The sequence below is a fragment of the Fundulus heteroclitus genome, chromosome 7 (genome assembly GCF_011125445.2).
Source record: "Fundulus heteroclitus isolate FHET01 chromosome 7, MU-UCD_Fhet_4.1, whole genome shotgun sequence".
NCBI lineage: Eukaryota > Metazoa > Chordata > Actinopteri > Cyprinodontiformes > Fundulidae > Fundulus > Fundulus heteroclitus.
The window spans coordinates 33,691,740-33,713,539 of record NC_046367.1 but is presented as its reverse complement, the minus strand read 5'-3'; the positions used below and the strand labels follow the sequence as shown (position 1 = coordinate 33,713,539).

Here is a 21,800-nt window from a genome sequence, read left to right as displayed (position 1 = left end):
GGCTTCTTTTAAGCATTAGACAACAGTGACACCTCCATGCTCTTTTACTATGCTGTATAGTAGAAGGATGATTTATAAAGTTGTCTGTCGTGTAATCGTGTCTAATGTTTACTGTGATTCACACAGGAACTGTCGTTGTTTGAGTTTTCTGTGTGAGTGCATGTCTGGGCAGGCAGATCCTGATTAAGCCTTTCACTAACCTGACAGATGAATGAGATAGGATGTTAACCCTTTTACCTGAGCAACCCTTCACATTAAGATGCATTTTTTTTTTCCTATTCAAATTCCCTATTTTTTCCTTTTTTTTGTTATTTAGGAATCGGTTCCTGTTCCCAACTCTTGCTGCAGTTTGGTTTCCTGCAGTATGGAAACTCGATTAAAGGCTGAAATCAGCGATTTGTCTTTTCTGTGCCTGCAGGCCTGCGGATGAGCGAGTCCTCCAGGCTCCAGACAGAGGACTCGTGCATGTCTGGCCTTCAGGGGGAGGAACCGAGCAGCTCTTCCCAGACAAAGTGTTGCTGTCCAGGCCTGTAGTGCAGGTTTCCCTGGGAGAACATCATGGCGTTCTCCTGGCACAGGGTGTGTTTTCAAAGGACGGTTAACTGATAGTTGCAACTGAGTGACTCATCCTATGGAGCTGGCAAGAGTCCATTGTTTTAATTTCTAATCAACTTTTGGTGCAGTGTTTCATAAGTATCATGCTCTGCGATTTTATTTCTGATCCTTTTCAGTTCTTCCTTTCACGTTGAAATCATTCAGACGTCTGTATAAAGTGGAACTGTGATGATTTGGTCTGAATTCCTTGCTAATTTACTCCTACTTTCCCCATTTTTAAACCTGTTCTGAGGGTTAAAACCTCAGTTAGAGCAACTGGTTTTGGTGCAGTTTCCTTAAATCTAAAGGTGCTTCACACCCTTGCCACCCTCCAGGTTGCAGAGCGTTCCACTTCATCCCGATGGGTGATTTTTGTAGCATTCTGGGGGACGGTGTAGTGAACAACCAATGACTTATTCACTTGCAGCTTTAGCGTCCTTTAGCTTGGACTACAAAATCCCTCTGAAATTAAATCACGAGACGGGTAAACTGGACGTCCATGACCTTGTTTAGCTGTCCGGCAGCAAATACTGGGACGTAATTGTTCAAAAAACACAATAGAAAACGGGGAAAACTGAACGGCTTGAAAAATATGACCCAAAAAGAATTTAAAGATCTACGCAGCAGCATCTTTACAGACTAGATTTACATTTCTGCATTCCTAGAGACTCTCAAGTACACAACAAAATGTATTTAAGGGGAAAAAAGCAGAATTTGCATAATATGTCCCCTTTAAATTAGGTTGCTGAGAATAAATCCTTTGAAGATAGTCAGGTATTGGACTGAATAAGAGTGACAATGCAGCCAGTAAAGAGAAACTTTGAATGATCTTCAGAAAAGCTTAATGAAATGTTAATGCCGACCACTTTAAGAGATTATCTGAAAGCTTGGCTGATATAAAATAGAGAAATGAGAGCGTGTGTATTATCTAAAAAGTCTCAAACATTCTGCCCGTCAAGAATAAAGCAGGTCATACAAATTGTGCCTCGTGTTGCAGTGGTTGTTCATATATGTTGTTACTGTGAAATGACTCCACCCTGTTGATGTTGTTTTCTCAGGGGGTCAGGTATTTTCATTCGGGGAGCTTTCATGGAGGGGTCTGAGCGTCCCAGTGTCTGCTCCCGTGCTGGAGGCCTCACTGCTGGGGAGAACAGTAGTCCATGTGGCTGCTGGTGGCTTCCACTGCGGAGCGATAAGCGAGCAGGGCAGCGTTTACATGTGGGGGGAGAACACTGCAGGACAGTGCGGGCAGAACGACAGGGCCTCTGTCACAAATATCACAGGTTTGTTTCTTTTAACATCTCTTGTCTTTAATTCCCCTGTCGGATACGTTGCTTTAAGTAAATACCGTTTCACCTTTCTACGCCTCGTTACCGTACGATATATATATAATTGGCTAAAACAATACATGGTATGAGCCAACATATACCACACATAAGCATCACTGCTGTGGAATTTACACCAGACACAAATGTCACAGCAATAATCCCATATTAATGTTATTTATTCTTTTCTTACGCTATGCAGACACTCGGTCTGCACTGACTAAGATTCACTCACTTCAGCATGCTGAATGCTTGAAGTGACTGAGATGGCAGGGGACCTGGCCTTACCATCTGATAAATTACGCTAAAAATGATTTGACCAACTCAACGCGCTGATAGACTGGCCATTGAACCTTCAGCCCAAGATGGTCAGTTGATCATTTAAGTATTGTGGGAGAAAATGCAGTGACTTCACGGCGAATGTAACCTGATCAGTAACACACTGTAAATTTTAACCAACACCGGCCTAGTTGTATGCAGCATATGTACTTCATTTACAGGGCAGGACTTTATGTTTCACAAAATGTGCTTCTTCACGTCGCATGTGGCAAGATAGGAAATGGTGTGGCAGCAACTTAATGTGTTACTAACAATCGGATAAGTTTGCATGCAATAACGCTCATGAATGTTGTTTATTAAGATTAGCATTAAGTGGATGATTTGCACCGACAGTTTCTGAGCCCTGCCCTGTTGCCATGGTGGACAGTGAGGTTGTCCCTCCTGTGGTTGTGCGCGTCGTGGGCCTCGCCTGTGGACGGGAGCACAGCCTGGCTCTGTCCGACCACAACGAGCTGTGGGCCTGGGGAAGCGGGTGCCAGCTTGGCCTGGTCACCAACATCTTCCCTGTGTGGAAACCTCAGAAGGTATGATCTGCTGCACATTGGTATCTCACATATTTGATTTAATTCACCAGATTATTTATTGTTTATTATCTTTGTGGAAGGTTGAACATCTGGCAGGGAGACATGTGATTCAGGTAGTTTGTCAGATGCATTTGTTATCTTTGTGCTATAGAAAAGAGCTTTCCTGTCTTTCCGTGTCGTGATTTTGTTTCCTCCTTTACAGGTGGCGTGTGGTGCGTACCACAGCCTGGCTCTCGTTCGCAGTTTGCCTGCTCAGGACTTTAGCGCTCAGAGCACGCCGAAAACTAGGGAACGAGGCCGATCCCCTCAGTGTCCGGTGGCAGACAGGGAAGAACTGGTTACAACCGATGACGCTCACTACTGTCCGCTCGGAGTGGAGCTCTCAGAAGTCATGAGAAGTGAGGTAAGAACTCCATGATTGTTTAAGAAAAACATGTAAAACTGCTGTTTTGCTTCACACCAATTGGGTAAAAAATTGCAAACACTGAAAGATATAGACGGTGGACCTATAACAGTGACTTATTTTGAATATTTTAGACTTTAAAGGGTGACTCACCCCCAAAGTAACTTTTTTTTGCTAATAAACTGTTAACATGGTCGTATAATAATACTGTCTACATATGCTGGTCACTATTTTTGACAAATTACTGCGTAATTGTTGAAATCCTGCGTTTGTGTCTAAAACCGTCAGCGTGAGCCCTCCTAAGGTTTAACGGGGGCTAAACGGGTAGCTCTGCCACTATGGGGTATAGAAGCGGCCCCTTCTTGTACGTGCCTCCACAGTGGGTGTTGACTTTTCAGACTCCTCTAGCGATTTTTTTTTTTCTTTTCTTTTTTTTCATTTCAGAAAAGCCACTAGCAACTAATCCAGTAACCTTTTCTGTGTTTTTAGCTAGTTTACGTGAAAGCACCAATCATTTTACAATTACTGTCTTCAGGCAGCAGAAAGTGCTGCTGTGCACCTCTTCCTACTTCCCCAAGCGCTGTCTCACAGGCAGACAGCTCGTCTGCCTGGTCCTGAAACCCGCCTGCAGTCAGAGCAAGGAGAGTAGAGAGGAGACCCACTCCGTTTCTACATGGCAAACGAATCATGTATTTGTCCGTTCACAAACACACAAGAATCCATCTTGTACCACGCCAGCTTTATCCATTTGTATTCAAACCGATAACGGTTCTGGTCAATCACGTTGCAGTATTGCAATATTTAAGGCGGGACGTGCCAGTGAGCTGCTGAGCCCACAGCCGAACCAACGTAAACATGGCAGCGCAGGAGGACGCACGCGTAGCTCCTGCTATCAAATTTGGGTCATAAGAATCCACGATTTCATCTTTTATTAGATTAGATTAGATTCAACTTTATTGTCATTACACAGATACAGGTACAAGGCAACGAAATGCAGTTTAGGTCTAACCAGAAGTGCAATAGCAGCAAGTGTACCTATGAGTATAATATATAAATAACTAGTATTGTGAACTAGATTTACAGCTGGATATATACCGAATATAGTATACAAATGTATATGTAAACAATTGTGAATAAACAGTCAGCTGTGCAAATCAGTATTCAGTCAAGGTGAGTAGTGCAAGATGCATGTAAACAGTTGTTACAATAGTAACAGTCAGGAGCGCAGGTGAACATTACAGTCTAGTAAATAACAATAATAAAATGGAGGTAGGTGTGAGGAGGGAGAGGAGAGTCTATCAGTGAGGGTTACAGTACAATAAAGAGACAGCTCTGGGGAAAAAGCTAATTATCTTTTATAGTAGATCAGCAAGACGTTCCTTGACTAGCTTACCTTCTTGTGGTTTCACACGACGTCTGCTGCTTACGTTTTAATTTCATACCGTGATTGGCTAAAACCAACCTTTGGTAGGCGGGCACTAGGTGTCGCTTCTGCTGAAAGTCCCTCCTTTCCCCAAATAGATTCAAATGGAGCAGTCCCAGATTGATAATGTGCAGAATGTAGAGTGCTACGCATTATCAATTTGGTGATCCCGCCCTTGATTACAAAGCAAGAAATAAATATGATAATATATAACTGGACCCATCCTGTCCTCCGCTTCCTTGACATCACCAGCTTCAGGCATCGCTGAGTCAGCACCTTGAGCCAGCGGCTGAGAAATAAAGTCTGCAAAGTGTCAAAGTCAGCTCAGGAAATGTGGGAGAATAAATCTTCCCATCAACAATTAAGCTGCCTTACTGCGCCAGTCAGCCTCTTGTGCCGTGGCTCCAGCGTCTAACTGGACGTAATGGATCAGCTGTCGGATATGTCGCGGTCTTCATGCTTTAGCAGATTTCAGCTCATTTTGCTTCCATTCAAAGACCAGCAGCACGTCAGGCTGAGTTGGTTTACAATAAACGGGTGTGACCCTTATCTTTCTGTTTTGCAGGAACTCTGGTTTATCTTTTATTCAAAGGAGTAATTTTAAGATCTGCTGTCATAGTTCCTATCTTTTTTCCCCCCCCACCCTGTGCTTTTCCTCTTTGATCTGCATTCCAGACTCCTTCCAGAAGACGGGTTTCCAGACAGCGGCTCCATCCCGCTGGAATGTCATCTGGCAGCAGCCCCGGCTCCGGAGCCAGTTTATCCTCATTTTCTGATGACAGCAGATCTAACCCTAAACAGTACTGTGTCTTCTAAATGTTTTCCATCACCCAGTTAAACAAAAAGGTTTCCTCTGAATCTGAAACTTTTTTTTCCCTCATACTTTTCTGTTCTTCAAACCTTTTAGGAGGAATCTCCCCGCTTGCAGCCGGCTTGAGCCTGGGGAAAACAGGACAGAGTGCGTGTCGCAGACCGACGGCAGCCCAAAAGCGAACCCAGCGGCGGACTGGGCCGCCACCAAGGACTCTGCGTTTTCTGACGACCTGGAGCTTCAGAGTATACTTGAAAAGCTTTCTGGTCAGACGTCGGAGTCGCAGGACGTCACGGCGACAGGAGATACCGACTCAATGAGCAGCCACACTGGATCTGGTTCGCTTTAAATGTCTTATTTTTTTATCTGCGTCTTATTTTCTTTACCCCCTGTTCCCCTTCTAACGTTCGTTTCTGTTTGACCAGACGACAGCTACATTTCCTCGACCCCTTCCTCGGACCTGTTGACTTCCAGTTACAAAGACGACTCGGCTTGTAAGAGACAGACAAACAAGTGAGATGAACTTCAGATAAACATTCAGACACTTCTGACTTGAATAGATGGAGCCGGTGTGGCAGCACCCTTCATACCTATATGCAACAATAAGCTGCTTTTATACGTGTTATTGTGTATGTTTATTGACCGTGCAAAAGTCTAAAATATTTATCAGCGAATGTCCGCTGAAAACCGTCCTTTGACCTTCTGTTCTGCAGCGGCAGGGCGTCTGGACCGCTCTCGTCCTCGCCAGTGTGCCTGGAAGAAATTCGTCTTTGTCTGGAGAAGGAGAAGCAGGCGCTGCTCAGCTCCAGCCTCACAAATATACACCAGAAGGGGAACGCAGCAGCAGGCAGGAGACTCTCGCTTCCTGGAACCCCCACCCACGGTAGGATGGGACGGGTGTGAACGGATGGGCTGTTTATTTGGGAAATTTGCTTATTTTCCTTCATGGAAGAATTTAGATGGAGGGAATAATGCCACAAGCTCCCAGTATTGAGCCAGGAAGCTGCGAACAGTTTCAACTCTTTATCTTTTTGTTTTTAGAACTGTGAACGCCGTATAAGATATATATATATATATATATATATATATATATATATATATATATATATATATATATATATATATATATATATATATATATATATCTATATATATATATATATATATATATATATATGTATGTATATATATATGTATATCTATGTATGTATATATATATGTATATCTATGTATCTATCTATGTATCTCTCTCTCTCTCTATCTATATATATATATATATATATATATATATATATATATATATATATATATATATATATATATATATATATATATATATATATATATATATATATATATATATATATATAATACATTTCAGATTGTGGTAGAACTTTGTTTGATCTCTTTGACGGGACGCAATTATGATTTCTATCTCTCCCATTTCCGTATTTATGACATTGTGTCAACAGAGGTGCAGAAGTGTGCTTTTTTTTTGTGCTTTATCTGCAACTGGAGGAGAAAGTTTGCTCCTGTAGGAGATTTTCAAACTGCCTTCTTGAAGACGATTGTGGGGAAACCCGCTAAAGAGCAGAACAACATTTGGCCTGAAATTAGTCTTTTCAACGAGTGCCCAGAAGTCAGGCCCAAGTTTAAAGTGTCTTTAGCTCACATACCTGCTGGAAAACAAGCAGGATAGTTTAATTAGAAAAAGTAACCAGGATTAGCAGAAACAGCGAGCTAACTTCCCGTTTTCTTGGGTTTTTAAAGAAGTTTCAGTATGCTAAAAATAAAACTCTACCAATAGCCTCACTTCACCTCTCTCAGCCGCAACTTCGGGCTCTTCTAGAATTAAATGCTGGTTTCTGATCAGCTCACAAATTCTCATCAGGGTGGATCCGTACCACATCACCTTGTTAGGTGGTGTTTTCCTGTGTGCTCGCTGCACTGCAAAGAGGGAGCTAAAAGTAAGCAAAATTTTCTTAAAGTCATTGTAATTTTCCTTGATTAGAGTAGGTAAATAAGACTATTTGCCAATGAAATAAGATTTTTGCACTTAAAATAGGAACAATTCATCTCCATCGTCTTATTTCAAGTGCAGGATATCTAATTATCTTATTTTAGAGATGCTTGGATGTGGGATTGATGTGATTGTCAACTTTAACCAGGAGAGAGAGAGGCTGATGGCATACTGTCTCTGTTGGGCTTCCTGTATGCTAATACTGTATACAACCTATTTTTTCCAATAGGACATCCCTTAATCCTGTACTATACATTTAGGAAAATCGGATCATACAGAAAACCATTTTTCTTTTTAAATGTCCTGGATCACAGGTTCAAACTCCGGCCCTCGAGGACCCTGAAACTTTCACATTTTTCTCTGCTTCATCACACCCGAATCAACCATGCCCTTAGAGGGGCTCTGGAGAACTGAGGAGGTATTTTAGGAATTTGGTTCAGGTGTGTTGAACCCGACACGCTTGTAAAGGTCACAGGGACACTAACCCTGGAGGACTGGAGTTTGAAACCGCTGTTCTGCGTAGTCCAGGGTCGTCTCTTATGCTCTGTCCTCTTCATCTCAGTGTTGTCCCCCAGAGTTTCTAGGTCTAATGGTCAATGAGCAGCCCTGACTTTTTCCTTTCTCCGAGAACCAATTTCTGTAGAGATTTCATCAAATATTTTATCACAAAAAAGAAATCCCTTAACTTTTCTGAGTTTCCTCTGCCCACCATGCTTAACTGTGTCCATAAGGTCCGTTTAAATCCTAAACTCTGTTATTGGGTGCTGTTTTTTTTTTTCTTTAAATGCATTTTTATGAGGTCTTGTGCATTTTTTTTTGTCATGCAGGGTCTCCTCGGAGACGACGCCCCTGTGCCTGCGGACCGGTCTCTGCCGGTCAGGCTCCGTCTGCAGGACCACTCGAGGCAGGAGACGAGCTGCCGTCTCTGGAGACAGAAGTCTGGAGCTGGGGCCGTGGATCTGAGGGCCAACTGGGACACGGAGACCAGCTCGCCAGGTTTGCGTTATGGACCTTAAGCCCTTGTAGCTTATCCTTCCTTTGCATTTATAAACAGTCGTTTTCTCACAGCTGCTGCTATGTTTGCGTATGTCCCGTGTGTCCAGGCTGCAGCCGCTGTGCATCAAGTCTTTGACAGGAAAGGAAGTGATCAAAGTTGCTGCGGGGTCCCACCATTCGCTGGCTCTCACAGCACAGTGTCAGGTAACGAGCCCAGCAGCACAGACACACGGACACGGTGCTGCAGATTTAAACAGGCCGCCCCCCTCTGTGGTGAAGAGCTCAACCAATCCCATGTTGCCTTATCTTTATCCAGAACATTGTTTGAGTTAAAAAAAAAAATCTATATATCTTTATATCTATATATATTTTATATATTATATCGATCTATATATATTGTCTATCTATATATATTATGTATATCTATAAATATTATGTCTATCTATATATATTATATCTATCTATATATAATATATCTATATATAATATATCTATATATGTTATATCTATATATGTATCTATCTATCTTGTATCTATCTATCTATCTTGTATCTATCTATCTTGTATCTATCTATCTTGTATCTATCTATCTTATATCTATCTATCTTATATCTATCTATCTATGTATCTATCTATCTATGATTTGAACACAGAAATCAATCTTGTGTTGCAGGTCTATTCATGGGGAAGTAACATGTGTGGGCAGCTTGGTCACCTCAACAGCCCCGTGACTCTACCTCAACATGCAAAGGTTTGGTCGTCTTTTTCTTCTTTAAAATCTCATTGATTTTTTTAATTTAATTTTGATTAAATCCTTTCGTTTATTTTTCTGAGGGAAGTAATCCATTTTATCAATCATTTGGGATAAATGCCCCTTAGGAAGTCGCAGAGGAACCACATAGTTTTTGTTGCACACAGGCATCTGCCGTGAGTGTGGCTGCATATTAGACTCTTTTTGGCGCAGCTACTAGAGTTTTTTTTTTTTTTTTTTTTTTATTATTTTTTTTTTTTAACCAGTTTGGTTTCCTGACATGGACCTGTTTTAAAGCATAGTTCCCAGATTTTTAACAGGGTTTAGTTTGTGGTCACTCCAGACGTTTAAGGTTGTTTTTTCTCTCTTAACGTAGATGGCTTCCTTCACCCCCATTTCAAACCATCTGTCTTCTTTGTCCAAAATGTGAGCATTTTGGTCCTCAAAAGAGTGTCCTTTGTCCTTAAGGTGTAAGTGGACAGCAGAGTCTTGTCCTGAGGAGGCAGCTCTCCTGTGTTGAGCCATGCGTCTATGGAGAGGTTGTTTGGTTTCTCCAATATAAAGATCAGAACATTCCTCACAGACATTTTGAACTGAGAAAGCTTTCTGGATGGGAAGCGAAACGTCTTCAAACTTCGGAAAAAAGTTCAGTTGTTTTTCAACTTTTTTGGAATGAGCTGGATGACTGAGAATCTTCACCAGCATGGCTACAGAGACTTAGACTTAGACTTTCTTTATTGTCATTTTGTATGCACAGAGTGCATACAGAACGAAATTTCGTTTTCATACAGCTCATAAAAATTGCAGTAACTCTACAGGATACGTTGCTGTGAATTTACAGTACAGGATTAAAATGCAGTAATAAATTGCAGTAATTTACAGGATAAATTCCAATTGATTTCCGGATAAAGTGCAGCGGTGATTTAACAGTAGACCGTTGCAATGTAAACAAATATGCAGTAAGTTTCCGGATAAAGTGCAGCAGTGATATTGGAGACTAAGAGTTGGGCAGCATTTATAATGCTGGATAAGGATACGATTACAAGAGAGCATGTGGTCCTGGTGCCACTTGGTCCGGGGACATTAATCCCAGCATTAACCGGGGTGTATGTTTATATGTGAGCCTGTTTGTGTAATCGAGACAATTAGAGAAACGTTACGACAAATAAAACCATTTCACCTCACTCTTGTTTTTAACAAACACTAAAGTTTTTACTTATATGATAATTTTCACACCAAGAAACAAAAAAGAAAGTTTCAAATTTAAGTTGTGCTGTTCCTGCCGCTGATGACTGCATGTGAACCTGTGCACCGCCCTGGTTGATTCCCGCAGCTCTCCGACGGCCTCCGTGTTTGGGACGTGTCGGCCGGCCAGAGCCACTCCCTCCTCCTGGCAGACGGCGACTGCGTCCAGCCGGTCCTGCTGTACTGCGGCCAGCAGAGCGAGAAACCACAGAGCCGAAGCTCGGGTCACAGCTCCCCCAGCCGGGCGGAGAGTTACGCGGTCAGACCCTCGCTGCTGCCCTTCTGCATCGAGGTATTTCAACGCACAGCTCCAGAGCGAGGAAGAGGAGGAGGAGGAGGATGGATGGGTGGAGCATTTTTCCCACTGATTCACTGTGACATGAATGTAGCTCAGTATGGCAAAGGAATAAACTGGCTGAGAAAAAGAACCACTTTTTAGAAATGCACTACCGAAAAACATCCATTTACTTTTATCTGTATATAAATATGAATTTAAGAAGCTGTACTCTAATCCAATAAGTGCGAGCAAATTTATTTGTATAGCACGTTTCAGTACAAAGACAATGCAAAGTGCTTTGTATGATTAAAATGTAGGAAAATAAAACAGAATAAAAGCTAGAAAGACTAAAATGTAGAAACAAAATAAAACATGGAAGAATAGAGACTAAAAGCAAATATTAAAAATAGTTGGACTACAGAGTTTAACTAATGATGTTTCAGTAAAACAGTTTAACTAGAACAGTCAAAGATATTCCTAAACAAATGTGTTTTTAATCTTGATTTAAAGGAACTCAGGCTTTCAGCACTTTTACAGTTTTCTGGACGTTTGTTCCAGATAAGTGGAGCATAGGAACTAAATGCTGCTTCTCCGTGTTTAGTTCTGGTTCTGGGTATGCAGAGTACACTGCAAAAAGGGAACTAAAAGTAAGTAAGATTTTCTTGAAGTAAATGTATTTCTCCTTGATTTGAGCAGCTAAATAAGACTATTTGCCAATGGAATGAGTGTTTTTACGCCTGAAGTAAGATAATTAGATATCCTGCACTTGAAATAAGATGATGGAGACGAACTGTTTTTATTTTAAGTGCAAAAATCTTATTCCATTGGTAAATAATCTTATTTACCCACTCAAATTAAGGAAAAATGCACTCATTTCAAGAACATTTTACTTACTTTTAGCTGAATTTTGCAGTGTAGGACCTCTTTTTAAAGCATGGTCTGAGAAGGTTTAAACTTCTCAGACCATTTTTGGGGGGGGAAAAAGCCTCTTGGCTTAGTTTTTGTTTAATAAACAGCGATTAGTTTGACAAACTGGTATCAAAAAGGATTCTTTCCCTCCTTTTATTGTGTCTGCGTATTCCTTCAGCCGTCTGTATCTCCCAGCCTAATCGCCGGCGTTTGGTCTGTGCAGATGAATTACATCAGCAGCGTGTGCAGCGGCGGTCAGACGTGCGCGGCGCTGACGGACCAAAACGTGATGGGTTTTATCGCAGCCATCCACGAGCTGGCCTCCAGAGAGAGGCGGTTCTCCTGCTGGATGAGCGACGTCAGGAAGGTCCTCATCAGTCCGCTGCGTAAAAAGGGTGAGAGCCACATGGCCGCTCAAACCGGGGATCAACCCCCGAGAACCCGGCGAGGATGGATCTCTGCGCGCTCACCTGTGATTTCTCTCCTTCAGAGGCTGCGTGTCAGATGCTGGGTGAGCCGTGCACTCAGCTCTTCTTTGCACTTTGTGAGAGCTTTATCCACCTGAGCAAGCTGGTCGGTCGTCACGCCACGTCACTCAGCTACTTCCTGCAAAACGCCCAGAGCCGTGATGTCACTTCCTTTCCCCTGCTGACGCACACTGAGCTTTTCCTGGAGACGTACAAAAAGTAAGGGTTCTATCTCGGCGCTGCAATGCGGGGATTCCTGAAGAGTTGCCGTGCGCTTTACTCTTACTTTCGTTTTACTATTTAATGTTCATGAGGTCGCTGACCTCGCACAGATTAAAGAGTAAAACCAAGAGGATTTAGGGAAGATAAATTACCGTATTTTTCGGACTATAAGTCACACTTTTTCTCATAGTTTGGCCGATCCTGCAACTTACATTTAGGTGCGACTCATACACAGCAAAAAAGGAACTAAAAGTGAGTAAAATCTTCTTAAAATTAGTGTATTTTTCCTTGAATTGAGCAGCTAAATAAGACTATCTGCCAATGGAATAAGATTTTTGGACTTAAAATAAGAACAATTCTTCTCTATCGTCTTATTTCAAGTGCAGGATATCTAATTATCTTATTTTAGGGGTAAAAATACTGATTCTGTTGGCAAATAGCTGCTCAAATCAAGGAAAAATACACTAATTTCAAGAAAGTTTTACTTACTTTTAGTTCCCTTTTTGCAGTGTGTATATATATATATATATATATATATATATATATATATATATATATATATATATATATATATATATATATATATAATCTTAAACAGTAATTAATTTAGACCATCATGAACCAAGAAGTAAACATTGCCGTCTATAACCGTCAGAGGACTCACTAGGCTTGTGAAAACTACAAGCTGCTCTTGTACCACTTAACATTTAATTGAAACATTAACTTATAGACAACAAAGACTGAACTCGTGTTTGTTTTAGCTGTTTTAGTCTGGATTTATGCAGCAGAGGGTTGCATGGTGCTGCTCGAAGGAACCAGACCGAGACAGAACCCTGTCATTGGGCTTTCTGTGAAGCTAATAGCAGCTAGCGCTAGCTTACAGCTCTGTTGTCCACGCGGTTTACAACTTCACTGATGCTCCACGTGAGCTTTGTGTTGCTTTCAAGCATCTGTGTCGTACTCTTAGCTTAGCATGTAGCACCGTTACGCTCACTGTCTAAATTCAGCGTAATTTTTGACAACTTTACGCTGAAAGTTGAGAGAAATTCACTGGCAAAAACCCTGCCGGCTAATTTACTCCATTCATCCTCCCCAGGTATGTTTCATATTATTCAGCCAGTTTAGGATGCAGCTGTGTAATTTAAGTAATTTATAAAATTTCCTTACTAGATTAAATGTCAGTTTTTAGTCTTGGATTGTGTGAAATAAATGTCTAAATAAATGTGACTTATTTCCTCCTCCTTATGACAATTTTTTTTGACTGATGCAAGTTATAGTCCGAAAAATACATTATTTGGCATCAAACACTCAAAGTAGGTTCAGCATAAAACCAAAGAGGAGTATGGTGGAGGATGTCTGGTGCTGTGGGCCTGATTGTGATCCAAAAACCCTGGGGAACCTCGTTAGAGCACATGGCGTCATGAACCCTTCGGAAAACCAATATGTTTTACCAGAGAACTGATAATGGGTCGTCGGTGGGTCGTTCTGCAGAATATTGGTTCTGAATGAATCATCAGACACTCGGGCAACTTTTAAGGTTGTCTCAGTCTCCAAACCTGAGTCCTATAGAAAACCCTGTGGGATGAGCTGAGAAGCAGAGAAGCTCAAGGGCTCCTTAGATGTTTTTATTTTCTCATAATCGGTTAAGGAATATGAAAATCTGATGGCAAAGTGTTTAGAAAATGGTTTATAAGGCATTTGAGTTGGAGGAAAATGGGTGGAGATTTTGTTTTGCGGCTCTTTGCGATGCTGCTGGATTGTTATTTCTGGATTTTTCAAAGAAATAAAAAAAAAAAAATCCCTCTCTTTGTATGCCTCCATCATTGTGAATTCCTGTCCTTTTAGCAAAGTAATAACAGAAATCAAAAGTGTAAGCTATTTAAAAATCCCTTACACCTATCGGTACATCAAGACGAAGATTGATTGATGATTAATATTACCTTTAATTTGTGAGAAAGGATCAGAACGTGTCCCTGTTTTTGCTGTTTTCCTCCTGTTTAGGTCATCAACTTGAAATCTGTCTGTCTGTGTTTGTCTTTTAGGTTTTGTTCTGCAGTTGGCGACTTTGAAGTTATGGGTGGATTCCAGTCACTTCATAAACTCTCACTGTAGGCTCTCTTTTTATTTTATTATTTTTTTACTTGTATTTTAACTTTGCTCATGGGAGGAGTCCTGCCTCCTCTGCTTACCTTGCAGAAAACAACTCTCTGCTCTTTTGTACTGATAAGCACAGCAGGGACGTCTTATTCAACCAGACTTGGCTAAAAAAATATTTCCCATTACCGTTGCACTGCAAAAAGAGAACTAAAAATAAGCACAATTTTCTAGAAATGAATGTATTTGGACTTGATTTGAGCAGGTAAATAAGACTATTTGCCAATGGAATGAGTATTTTTACCCCTAAAATAAGATAATTAGACATCCTGCACTTGAAATAAGACAATGAAGATTAATTGCTCCTATTTTAAGTGCAAAAATCTTATTCCAATAGCAAATAGCCCTATTTACCTGCTCAAATAAAGGAAAAATAATTTAATTTCAAGACAAAATGCCTTATTTCTAGGTTTATTTATGCAGTGTGATTGTTCTTGACGCTATGAAAGCATGAAGTTCTGACTGTCGGTGTGTTTCTCCCTGCAGGGAGTGCCTGGGCAGCCGTCAGGCCGTGCTCTCCCAGCTGCGTGGATCCGACCAGCCTGTCGGCGGGGAGTTTGATCTGGTTTCAATGTTCTACCAGCCTCTGCAGCAGCTCCACCACTACAGCAGGCTGCTGCTCAAAATGTCGGCGTGCTATGACGTGGTGAGCACAAAACCTTCAGCTCAGTTCTCCCAGTCTTTACTCTTTCTCCGTTCCCCAACGATTCAGTAAGTGCAGCTGCTTAAAAGGACTTTGCCTCGTTCTTCCCGCAGCTAACTCTGGAGTATCAGTCTCTGCAGCAGGGGTGTAGTCACTACGAATCGCTCTCTTTGTCCCTCCTGAGGAAGAGGAAGCAGGCTGAAGCCACACAGCTTTTCTGGAAAACTCATTCTGGCAAAGCAACAGTAAGAGAGCGACGCCTTATCGCCGACCTCCCTTTTGTGTTTCCTGTTCAGGTTCACCGGGGGTGGATGTAACTCTGTGGAGACGCATTTCACTGCACACTGCAAAAACAGAACTAAAATTAGATAAAATTGTCTTGAAATGAGTGTATTTGTACTTTATTTGAGCGGCAAGTTTAAATTATCTGCCAGTGAAATAAGATTTTTGCAATTAAAATAGGAACAACTCATCTCCATCAACTTCTTTTAAGTGCATTATATCTAATTATCTTATTTTAGGGCTAAAATTACACTTTCCATTGGCAGATAATCTTGTTTACCTGCTCAAATCAAGGACAAATACACTCATTTCAATAAAATTTTACTTATTTTTAGTTCTGTTTTTGCAGTGCAGATATATTTCCAAAGCACTTTTTTTGGTCTTTTAAACTTCAACGTTCATCACGTTTAATCATCTTCTTCACTGTTCTTCAGGTTCGCCGCTGGGAAAAACACGAATCAGTTCACTTTATCATCTCTTTGGTTAATAAAAACAATATATAGCTATAAAGTATAAACAAACGGGTTAAAGGAGGTAAAACGCTGTTTAATAGAAGTGCAGTTCTTGACTTCATGCTCCTGTATCTTTTCCCTGATGGTATTAAAGCCGCTCTCTGTGTAGATAACCTGTAGATGGGACAGTGGGACAAAAAAAAAAAAGTTATTTAAAGCAACCTGGCCCTACACAGCAAAAAGGAAACTAAAAGTAGGTGAAATTGTCTTGAAATCAGTCCATTTTTCCTTGATTTGAGGAGCTAAATAAGACTATCTGCCAATGGATTAAGATTTTTGCACTTAAAATATGAACAACTCATCTCCATCATCATATTTCAAGTGCAGGATATCTAACTATCTTATTTTAGGGGTAAAAATACTCATTCCATTGGCAAATAGGGTTATTTAGCTGGAAAAATAAACTAATTTCAAGAAATTTTTACTTACTTTTAGTTCCCTTTTTGCAGTGTATGTGGGAAAAGTAATTTCCCCCTTAGTTAAATCCTGAATTAACTGTGATTAACCACAAGATGTGGCAATTTCGATCGCCACATCCAGATTAGATTTGCTCCCTGATCTGTAGATTTAAGAAATCACTTAAATAAAACCATTTTGACAGCAGGACGATCTATAAAAAGGCTGCTTGTTACCTCATGCTCTGTTCGGAAGAACTTTTTTGATGTCTATCCATCTTGAAAAGGAACTAAAAGTAAGTAAAATCTTGTTGAAATTTGTGTATTTGTCCTTGATTAGAGCGGCAAGTTTAAATTATCTGTCAATGAAATAAGAGTTTTGCTCTTAAAATAAGAACAGCTCATCTCATCATATTTTTTCAAGTGCAATACACTGCAAAAAGCAGCAACTGAAAATAAGTCAAATTTTCTTAAAATGAATGCATTTGCCCTTGATTTGAGCAGGTAAATAAGATTATTTGCCAATGGAATGAGTATTTTTACCCCTAAAGTAAGATTATTAGATATAATGCATTTGAAATAAGATGATGGAGATGAACTGTTCCTATTTTAAGTGCAAAAATCTTATTCCATTGGCAAATAGTCCTATTTACCTGCTCAAATCAAGGAAAAATACTTTAATTTCAAGAAGAATTTTCTTATTTTTTAGTTTTATTTTTGCAGTGTATATCCAATTTTCTTATTTTAAAGGTCAAAATACTCATTCCACTGACAGATAATCTTGTTTACCTGCTGAAATCAAGTACAAATACACTAATTTCAATAAAATTGTACTTACATAAAGCATTGACTACTTTTAGGATGAATATTACCAACTATAGCAGGGGTGGCGAACACGCGGCTCTTGAGCCGCATGCGGCTCTCGACCAATAAGAATGCGGCTCTTTGCCTGTTACCATATTTTCTATATACTGTGGCTCTTTCATCGTTTCATGTTTCTTTTCTTCTTTTTTTTTATATCTTAAACACACTTAAATCCATCAGGGGTTATTAAAAACAAATAATATTTTAAAATTAATAAATTAATTTGACAGATTGGGTGTTTTTTATGAGACGTAAGACGTAAGAGACGTAAGTGACCGCCAATCATATGCGCGGATTACGTCTCATGCCGGGAAATTAGGTAAACATTTTATATGCATGCAGACCGCAGACTTACCTTCTTGTACAGTAGGTGGCGGTATGCACCTTAAAGTTGCTTGTGATCCGCCATAATAGAAAAGAAGAAGAAGAAGAAGAAGAAGAAGAAGAAGAAGAAGACTTACCTTCTTTGTAAAAATGGCAAAATGCAAAGCTAAACGAAAATATGACGATGAACACAGGACATTTCTGGAAGAATGGGAAGATGCTTACTTTTTTTATTGAACGGAATGGCAAATCACTCTGTTTATTATGCGATACCACGATATCACATTACAAGGCTTCAAACCTTCAGCGTCATTTTAGCACACTCCATGCTAATATTGACAAGGATTTCCCCAAAGGTACTGAACTACGGAAGCAAAAATTGAGCACATTGAAAAGCCAGGTAAAAAGACAGTCTCAAATGTTTCAGCAATTGACCAAGCGTGGAGAAGCTGTGACACTTGCATCCTATAAAGTGGCATGGAATATTGCCCGTGCTAAAAAACCATACAACGAAGGCGAGTTTTTAAAACAGTGTTTTGGAGATTTAATTGACATTTTGGCTCCAGATAACAAACAACTCAAAGATTCCATCACTGATCTCCAGATGTCACGACACACAGTTGAAACCAGAATATCAGACATAAATAATGCGCTTGAATCTGATCTACATGCAGACCTGAACGCATGTGCTTATTTTAGTGTAGCATTAGACGAGTCATGCGACATACAGGACAAGCCACAGTTGGCAATATTTGTACGAATGATTTCTGAGGACTGCGTGGTGAAAGAAGAGCTTCTCGATATTGTCCCATTAAAAGACAGAACTCGCGGCACTGACGTAAAAGAAGCGATGATGGAAGTATTCAAAACAGCGAATATGTCTTTAGAAAAACTCACCGCAATAGCCACGGATGGAGCGCCATCGATGATTGGTTCTGTGAACGGCCTTGTGGGCCTTTGTAAGGGTGATGACCTCTTGCCCGATTTTTGGAATTTTCACTGCATCATCCACCGGGAGCAACTCGTGTCTAAAACACTGAATTTAGACCACGTCATGAAACCAGTGATGGAGATTGTGAACTACATCCGCACGCATGCCCTTACTCACCGACAGTTCAAAAATCTCATTGCTGACCTAGACGGAGACTTGCCAGGTGACTTGCCACTGCACTGCGCTGTAAGATGGCTCTCAAGAGGTAAAGTGGTGTCACGCTTTTTGGAGCTTTTGGAACCAGTAAAATTGTTTATGGCAGAAAAGAACAAAAGTTACCCTCAGCTCTCAGACCCCAAATGGCTTATGGATATGGCTTTCTTAGTGGACATGCTTTCACACTTGGACAAACTAAACCTGGACCTGCAGGGGAAATTAAAAACTCTTCCTGATCTGACACAAAGTGTATTCTCCTTTGTTAACAAGGTGAAGCTGTTCAAAGTGCACATTCAAAATGGCAATCTGTCCCATTTTCCTTCATTGCGCAGCGCCCAGCAGAAGGCTGGCATTAAAATGAATATGGGTCAGTACGTGAAAATGCTTGCGCATCGCTCTTCTCATCGACCCTTTTAATGCAGAGGCAGACTGCCTCAAATCCCCGCTTGTCACTGATGAGGCAGCGAGTGAACTGGAGATGATTGAGCTACGTGAGGATGACAGACTGAAATCTCTTTGGAAAGAAGGCCCTGTTGCGTTTTGGAGAGTTGTGCCAACTGAAAAATACCCGTGTGTAAAAAGAGCCGCCCTCAAACTGCTGTCGATGTTCTCCTCAACATATGTCTGCGAATCCCTGTTTTCTACCTTGAAACACGTGAAGTCCAAGCATCGGTCCGTTCTGACTGACACTCACGTAAAGGAACTGCTCCGAGTGGCTACAACTGAATACCAACCTGATTTGCAGAGGATTACTAGAAACAAGAGATGCCAGAAATCCCACTGAGATTATCACCCCATCACCTCCAGCAAGGTAAGAAACTCTGTGATGTAGTTTGAAAAAAATACCATCTGACTAAACATGCCTGTGTGAATATTTCAATATTGATCAATTTACATTATACAGACCCTATCTATGTATCTGAAGTGTGTTCATTAGTTGCGTGTGTCAGAGTGAGGGATAGAGACAGCAGTGCCTGTGTGTGTGTGTGGAGAGGGGGGTGTCTGACCTCCAGGGTAGTTGCTGTATTACCTCTGGCTAAGCTGCATTTGATGTGTGTGTTGAGGGTGGACACTTGAGGGTTATGTTGTAAGAAGAGGAGTGTGTTATTAGAAAAATATATGGTTTTAATTATGTGTGTTTGTGTTTGTGTGCGCGTGTGTGTGTGTCTGTCTTGGCAGGTCAGCGCGTGGTGTGGCTCTTGGACTTTCACAGTTAAAGATTTCGGCTCTTTGTGTCTAACTTGTTCGCCACCCCTGAACTATAGCTTTAAGGTCATTGTTCATAATTCAGCAATAAGAAACTGGGTAGAAAAATGACATCTTTGGATGGGAGAGCATTTGATTGGACACTGACCATCTGTTTGTGAGCTTAAGCTCAAGGGCACTTGGGTAACACAGCAGGACAACAATCCATTCCACAGCTCTGAAATAATAAATCCAGGGTTTGGAGTTGCCTGTTGAACGCTCGGACTTGCGTCAGCCGGACACTGAACCTCCTGAGCGAGCAGATACTTTTTCACATCACGGGGAAAAACAGCAGGCGATTCAACCGAAGGGCGCCGCGAACACGACTTGTAAACGTACCCAGCTCCTCGCCGCTTGTTTAACCGACGGATGATTGTTTGTTCTTCAGGAGAATCTGCGTCTCCCGCAGCGGCGTCTGCTCTGTGAGAGCAGCAACAGATCTCTGACGCCTCTGAGCGCCGGCCGGTTCTCCAACCACTGGTTCATACTGTTCAACGACGTGCTGGTGCACACACAGGTACGCACCTTAAACGCCTCTTAAGTCACTTCTGCAGATGCAAAATTAAAATGCATTCAATGCTGAAACGCTTTGGTTGTTCAGGGTTTTAAAAGCAGGAAGGAACAAAATATTATTTTCTATTGATTTGTACATACAGGACTGTCTCAGAAAATTAGAATATTGTGATAAAGTTCTTTATTTTCTGTAATGCAATTAAAAAACATGAAATGTCATACATTCTGGATTCATTACAAATCAACTGAAATATCGCAAGCCTTTTATTGTTTTAATATCGCTGATTATGGCGTACAGCTTAAGAAAACTCAAAAATCCTATCTCAAAATATTAGAATATTTCCTCAGACCAAGTAAAAAAAAAATATAACAGCAAAACAAAATCAAACATTTGAAAATGTCCATTAATGCACTCAGTACTTGGTTGGGAATCCTTTTGCACAGATTACTGCATCAATGCGGCGTGGCATGGAGGCAATCAGCCTGTGGCATTGCTGAGGTGTTATGGATGCCCAGGATGCTTCAATAGCGGCCTTTAGCTCATTTGCATTGTTGGCTCTGGTGTCTTTCAGCTTCTTCTTCACAATACCCCACAAATTCTCTATGGGGTTCAGGTCAGGGGAATTGGCAGGCCAATCAAGGACAGTAATGCCATGGTCAGTACACCAGTTACTGTGAGAATCTTATGTCGTCTCTTAACCACTACCATACTTGTGATTTAGTTTACTGAACCAAGCTGAGTGTTTTTCAAGGCTCAGGAAACCCTGCAGTGTTTCCAGTTAATTAGACGATTCAAGTGATTAGTTGAATAGCCTACTAGTATACTTTTTCACGATATTCTAATATTTTGAGATAGGATATTTGGGTTTCTTCAGCTGTAGGCCATAATCACCGACATTAAAACAATAAAAGGCTTGTGATATTTCAGTTGATTTGTAATGAATCCAGAATGTATGACATTTCATGTTTTTTTAATTACATTACAGAAAATAAAGAACTTTATCACAATATTGAAATTTTCTGAGACAGTCCTGTAAGCCGTTGTCTCTAACAGGTGTTCTGATGGATGCGTGTGTTTGTAGCTAACATTCCCAAACCTCCTCCTCCGTCGTCTTAAGATTATCTTTACATGTCTTCACTGTGTCTTTCGTTCCCTCAGGGAAGTCTTCCCTCTCAGAGCTTCGTAAGTATGACCCGGTCTGACGTCCCACCCACCAGATGTTGCTGAATACGGCTTAGCTGCTCTGTTCAGTGCTTCCTCTCTGGGAGCCACAGGGGGATTCATAAATGTGAACACGGCTTTTTTTTTTTTTTTTCTCTAAAGCTCGCCGACGTTTTTCTTTCTTTGTTTGAACGTGTCAGGTTCGCTTAATTTTAAACGGCTCCATCTGAGCTCAATCAGGGTCGGTGTCGGT

At 40.9% G+C, this 21,800-nt stretch overlaps 1 protein-coding gene across 4 annotated transcripts in view; it reads left to right on the top strand.

The window, feature by feature from the left end:
* Nucleotides 1-21,800, top strand: part of LOC105921930 (alsin-like) — a 52,290-nt gene that overhangs the window by 5,998 nt on the left and 24,492 nt on the right. For 3 of the 4 annotated variants that reach the window (XM_036139531.1, XM_036139532.1, XM_036139534.1), the window contains exons 3-22: nt 419-579; nt 1,653-1,877; nt 2,592-2,782; nt 2,863-2,895; nt 2,985-3,185; nt 5,284-5,408; nt 5,516-5,757; nt 5,845-5,932; nt 6,133-6,302; nt 8,267-8,435; nt 8,543-8,639; nt 9,109-9,186; nt 10,520-10,723; nt 11,841-12,012; nt 12,108-12,303; nt 14,349-14,414; nt 14,947-15,106; nt 15,217-15,348; nt 20,261-20,389; nt 21,545-21,568. In XM_036139531.1, the coding sequence (XP_035995424.1) occupies nt 419-579; nt 1,653-1,877; nt 2,592-2,782; nt 2,863-2,895; nt 2,985-3,185; nt 5,284-5,408; nt 5,516-5,757; nt 5,845-5,932; nt 6,133-6,302; nt 8,267-8,435; nt 8,543-8,639; nt 9,109-9,186; nt 10,520-10,723; nt 11,841-12,012; nt 12,108-12,303; nt 14,349-14,414; nt 14,947-15,106; nt 15,217-15,348; nt 20,261-20,389; nt 21,545-21,568 (2,863 nt within the window). The remainder of the gene's footprint in view (nt 1-418; nt 580-1,652; nt 1,878-2,591; nt 2,783-2,862; nt 2,896-2,984; nt 3,186-5,283; nt 5,409-5,515; nt 5,758-5,844; nt 5,933-6,132; nt 6,303-8,266; nt 8,436-8,542; nt 8,640-9,108; nt 9,187-10,519; nt 10,724-11,840; nt 12,013-12,107; nt 12,304-14,348; nt 14,415-14,946; nt 15,107-15,216; nt 15,349-20,260; nt 20,390-21,544; nt 21,569-21,800) is intronic. The other variant, XM_036139533.1, reaches the window with a different exon arrangement.